The sequence below is a fragment of the Opisthocomus hoazin genome, chromosome 15, assembly GCF_030867145.1.
Source record: "Opisthocomus hoazin isolate bOpiHoa1 chromosome 15, bOpiHoa1.hap1, whole genome shotgun sequence".
NCBI classification, from domain to species: Eukaryota; Metazoa; Chordata; class Aves; order Opisthocomiformes; family Opisthocomidae; genus Opisthocomus; species Opisthocomus hoazin.
In genome coordinates, this window is record NC_134428.1 from 17594653 (window position 1) to 17600652 (window position 6000).

Below are 6000 nucleotides of genomic sequence, written 5' to 3' on the forward strand. Positions count from 1 at the left end.
TCAAATTAATACTGAACTCAAAATTTCCAGCAGTGGCTCAAGAACTTGTCCCTGCACCCAGGCTCCTTTGCTCACCTTGCACTGAAAACTGGTGAGTCTGCTCTGGCTAATCAAAACAGCGCAGGAAAGAGGTGGTGACAGATTTCATTCCAAGCTTAGAAGTGCCTGCAGTGTGCTTCTGCAGCACCAATCAGCCAGAGTCACTTAAACAAGAAAAAACACGTTCAACCACCCTGTTTCAGACTTGCTCCATCTAGGTTTCCTGCTTTCCTTGCCTTCTGGCTCACTGCCCTACGAATCAGATCATTATGGTTGCCAGTCTTAAAAACAAACACTAATGCCTACCTTCATAAATAAAGTACATCCTCCAAGTACTTTATCAACTTTTTTAGACTTCTAACTTCTGTATTAGAGCAATTCCCCTAAAGAGAATTCCAACTGTTTGGCAAAATATAAATCCTTGTACACAAAGGCTGAGACCAAGAAACTAGAATAACACCAAACCACGATTAGTCATAACAAGATTTCTAGCAACTACTTAATCATAGCTCTGTCCACCCACTGTTACATAAATGAAGCTTGTAACATTTGACTGTAATTAAAAATACGGCCTACAGAAATCCGGCATTTTAACCACTTGACAATAAGTGAAAGCCTTACAAAAGACAACACTGGGTCCCTTATTGCTTCCAGGTACCATCCACGAATCAATGTATTTATATAACCACATACGTATTAAGTCCTGAAAACAAAACACGTCATCTCTTTCCTGGCCTTATCTACACTAAGAAGTTTTATGAAGTTTCCCCACCGCCCCAGAGCTGCTTGGAGCCATGTTATACGACACGCACTGAAAACGCCATTGGAGGACCCGCACCAGCACTTCTTCCACTCTCAAGGCACCGGAGCTGCACAGATGGTTGAAAGTCTCCTGCTTCCCTGCAACTAAAATCCAGTCGCGAGGATTTAATTCCCATTTGCAGCCATGGCAATGGAGGCCAGCTGAAGAACTTGCTGGCTGAATTCCGGAAACACTGGTATCTGCAAACAGGCAGCAGCCTTCACAAAAAGCTTTGATTATGTAATTTCTTTCTTTCTCTGATCCACATGAGCCACCTCCCTAGCAGACATGATGCACAACAGCCCAGGTCTTCATTCAAACATCAAAGAGTACCTGAGATTTCTGTAGGACCATCCCCAGACCCAAGTCCAGTGTTTTTGCTATAGTAGGTTTGGTTACACAGGGCTCTGCCAGACAAGCTGTTTTACCCCCTACCACACACCCTCTCCCAAACATGTTGTTCAGCACCTACAATACTGCTACATTTTTTTAAATTTAGAAGTTCAGTAACACAAGTTACTAAATTTCAATTCACTGCACTCTCCACAGATTTTATCTGAGCCACCCGAGGTGTTCGGCATCCTACACCAACGCTGCGCTCTGTAAGAGGTCAATTACCCTACACACCCTGCCTCTCGACAGGCTATTGAATCAAATGCAGCACGCCTTTAGCAGATAAGGCCTCAAATTAAGCAGGATTCCAAACAGGGCCTCTTAATTCACTGCTCTTCTTACAATATTTCTACAATTAAAAAACGCCTACAAAAGAGCACGAAGTGTGACCATTTCCGTGACATCTAGTAATCATTTCTCCAACATGCAGAACTTCCCCTAACATTACACGACTTCACTGGAGACTTCATACCACTTACCAGCTGCCTTTTTAGAGTGAAAACAAAAGCTGCTAAAAATAACTTACACCAATGCTTTTTCTCAAGTGTCAACCAACAGCAACTCCTGCAGTCACTCCAGTGGAGTGCTCTTCCTCTGTCCCGCACATTCCTATCCTCTATATCATCAAGAAGTCAAAGCAACAGTGGCCGTTTATTTTTCTGCAAACAATTCTCACAGCGAATCAAAAAAAACATGGGCAAAATACGACAGCACAACATACATGCCATGTTTTTCCAGTCAAATGAGTTGTCTAAATAGATACTAGTCAAAGCTCAAAGAACAAACATGAGTTAACATGAGGTAACAGAAACAGCCTAATCATTCACAAATTAAAAAAATAACAATCACACAGGTATTTCTGCAGCTTTGTTTATTTTGTTCCTAGCAGATCTCTGCTGAGGGTACACTGAACAATACCTAACTTTGCTATCACATTGGCAAATCTTTAACTTGCATTGTTTTACAGAAGCACTAAAGCTTTTGCCTTATCTAAGCGAAACACTACAAATTTGCTAGAACACCTGTAATGCCTCAACTTTTGAAGCAGCAGCAAAACAAAAATAGTTCAATATTTAAAAAAAAACAAAAACAAAACACTGAATGGAGAATGATACAAAGCTACCAAAAATGAGCAACAGTACCAGCTGAATGGAACCTTAAGAGAGATTTGTTTCTAACTCAGGAGGAAGGAAAACAAACTAAACTACTGTATTTGTTCACACACATGTACAAAACTCTAGTAGAATTACACCACTGATTTCCAATACAAAAAGCAACAAACATGTTAGGAAGTGGGATGGTTTATAAAGCAAATGCTGAAGAGAACTGTTTGTTGAATGCACTACAGAACATTATACAGTCTGTCCGTGCTGAACTCTCAGATCTAATAGAGGAAGTAGACCAAATTTTTTTTCCCCACCTGAACATGATGCATCACATTTATTTACAGCATTGTCATAGGCAACACAGTTCAGTTTAATTAAAAAAAAACCACAGAAAAGCAATTTTTGTTTTAAAATCAATACAATCAAAAGAACTGTCCACAGTTGTCCTACCTAGCACCAAAGAATTACATTAATACAAAAAGCCTTCATTTGTCAAGATACCACTTTCATGTTCATATTTCTCAAAATCTTACACAGCAAGGCAAAACATATTTGTCACAAAGAGTAAATTTGTCTTTCAACTATACTTGGCTGCCTTTTTATGGACTGATACCCATATCTACATCTTAAAAACCAAAACAACTAAAAAAACCCCAGACAAGTAACTTGAAGATTAAGCTACCACTTGAAATTACAGATAGTGGCAAGACCGTTTAGCTACGCTTCACTCCTCTGTCAGCTACAGAAGTTTGCTGTGATACCAGTTATGCTCAGCCTACACTGGGATTTTTGTTTCTCCCAAGGGAAAAAAAAAAAAGCCCTCTCAAACTGCATAAGACAAGTCTTGTTTTCCAGCTGGCCTGTGATGTTCCCCTGAGCTCTGACATCCACCCAGAGAAAGAATGCCTCCAAGTTGATGGGCATAGCATCACGGAGAAGAACATTCAAGAGTAGCAAACACATAAACTTTTTCCCCACCACAACCCCAGCATTCCTCACACTGAAATCCAACAGCTAAACCTCAGAGTTAACTCGATGCTAAAAGGCATCCTCACGCTGCTTCACTTGTCAGGAACACCGCGTTAGAAAGCTGTAGGTGTAACAGCTCCTTACAGACAAGTGTATCCTGAACTATCTGCACGCCCAGCGCTTCGCCAGCCTCCTGCGGACAGGAGCCGTGCAGGACGGGATGCAGGCGCGCCGGGGAACGCTCTGCTCGCATGCACCGCTGGGCTGCTCCCGGCTGGCACAGCCCCCTCAGCTTTACTGCCAGGACCAGATGTCAGAGATCCCGCTACCAACAGCAATCAGTCTGTTACTCTCACAAAAGAGATCTCAGGTAAATACTAAACTTCCCACATCACCAGAAAAACTGTAGTGGGGGGGGGGGGTGTTCAAACACGCTTGAGCTGCTCCGCGGCGCCCCGCGCCAGACGAAGCCCGGGAAGAGGAGAGCGCTGGGGGGGGAGCCGGGCCGCGGCCCAGCCCCGCCCGCCCCGGGCCCGGCGCGCCCCGAGCTCCGCGGCCCCTCCCCAGCGGCGCTGCCGGGCCCGGGGCGACCGCCAGCCCCGCATCCCCGCCCGCGCCGCCAGGGCCCTCGCGCTCCCGCGGCGCCCACCGCTCGCTCGCAGCCGTCACCGCCCGGCCCCGCGCCTCCCTCCCCTCCCCCCCCCGCCGCCGGCAGGAAGCGGCGGCCGCCACCCACGCACACACACACACACACCCCCACGCACCGCCCCGGCGCGGACACCCGCGGCCCCGCGAGCCGCCGCACCCCTCGGGGCCGGCAGGGCCGCGCCCGAGCCCCGCGGCAGCGCCGCCCGCAACTCGCGCCGGGCCCCGGGCGGCCCGCGCCGCTCCCCGCCCCGCGGTCGGCCGCCTCTCCCCGCCGGCGAGGGCCCGGCCGGGCTCGGACTTACCCGTCGCCCACCACCACACACTTGATGGCCTGCATCGGGGCTGCGCCGCGGCGGCGGGTCCTGCTGCGGGGCGGGGCGGGGAGGGCCGCGCGAGAAGGGAGCCGGCGGCGGTCTGCGCACCGGGCCGCGGCCGCCTCCGCCCTGTGCCTGGGAGCGAGGACGAGGCAGCTGCCACCACCCAAGACGGGGAGAGGGAGGACTGCGGGGAAGCAGGAAGTGGCCTCTACGTTCACATCCGGCCGGGCCGCGCGCGGCCCCGCCCTCGGCCCGCCCGGCCGCACCCCGCCCTCACGGGGAGACGCTTCGGCGCCGCCGCTTCGGGCCGCTTCGGCAGCGCTCGGGTTTCTCCGTCACGGCGGGAGGGCTTCGTGTCGCTTCGGCAGAGCTCGACAGCGCTCGGGATTCTCCGTCGCGCCGAGAGGGCTTCGGGCCGCTTCGTCAGCGCTCGGCAGCGCTTGGCCTCGCTGACCTCCGCGCCGCGGCGGCGCCATGCTTGTGCTACTAACCCAGTCTGGGAGCGCGGGGACTACCCCGGCTCCCTCCGCCTCAGGGCCAGGGAGGCCCCCGGGGGGATCCCTTTTAGGTTTTTTCTTTGTTTTCCCTTTAATCAGCGAGAGCCGTACTGAAGCGTGATATCACACGCTGGCAGTGCTGCAACAAGCAAGCAGCCTGGTGCTGCGAGCAGGGCTGGCAGCAGCACGTAGGCCACAGGAGAGCAGCTCAGTGGCGGTGTCCAGCCAGCGTCTGGTCACGGGCATGAGTCCAGCACCATCCCGGGCCAGCCCTACCCGCCACCTGCACGCTGCCGTGCCATGACAAACCCCTCTCGGACAAAAAACCGTCCTCTGACACCCCTTTGAATCCTGCCTTTCACTCCTGACACGGTCTGAGGCAATGCTGGCACCCACCCACTCTCAGGAGATCGTGCACCAACCTAATGCTTTGCATCTCATGAAGGGTGTTGATGTGAAATTACGTTTGCCCTGCGGGTGTAACTTGGGTCACCAGCGGCATCCTGCAGCGTTCCTGGTGTGCTGCGGTGGGTAGATGCCCGTTTTCCCCACTGAGCCCCCTGCCGAGGGACAGTCCCTCTCACTCAGCATGCCAGCGCGCTGTGGAGCCAAAATGTTTCCCTTCATCGGTGGATCCTCATGCCACTCTCCCTCCTCCTGATGTGCTATGACATGAATTAGCTCTGCTGGCAAGTTCTAGACAGATCAGTGCATGCCAGTCTTCACAAGATGGCACAGCCCAGGGATTGATTGTCAGGCTACACGGAGCCTTGGGTTTCTTTCTTCTTTTCTTTTCCAGCTATTTTCAGGAAATGTTGAAGTAAAAGTTAAGCAGAGCAGGTCCAATGATCCCAGGAGTCTTTTAATTTCTACGGTTTGTGCTTGCCATACCTCTGCTTGGCAGAGAAGCTGCTGGTTGGACTGATGCACACGACTGCTATTCCCTTTGTTTGCATTGCCATCCATTCCTCAAGGAAAGTACGGTGAAAGGGCCTGTGCACGTGCTGCTTCTGCGAAGGGATGATAGATTCACTGCAATTGATACTGTGTACCATCGTGGGTTTTCCAGTGATTGGATCTTTGATTAGTTTCAGAACATTTCTGAATTATTTTGATCCCATTTTTCTTTCACTGAGCAAAGGTAATTCTCAGCTATTTCACGTCAGTGGGGCAAACATCATAACTATCGCCGTGAATGGAAAGGCTATTTTTGCAACACTTGTATGTCC

The 6000-nt window shown here is 50.7% G+C and overlaps 1 protein-coding gene across 1 annotated transcript in view; it reads right to left on the reverse strand.

Annotated features, from left to right (window-relative positions):
- RAC1 (Rac family small GTPase 1) overlaps positions 1-4453 on the reverse strand; it is a 15274-nt gene extending 10821 nt beyond the window's left edge. The window contains exon 1 of the mRNA XM_075437025.1: positions 4260-4453. Coding sequence (XP_075293140.1) covers positions 4260-4294 — 35 coding nt within the window. The 5' untranslated portion in view covers positions 4295-4453. The remainder of the gene's footprint in view (positions 1-4259) is intronic.
- Between the last annotated feature and the right edge of the window lie 1547 nt (positions 4454-6000).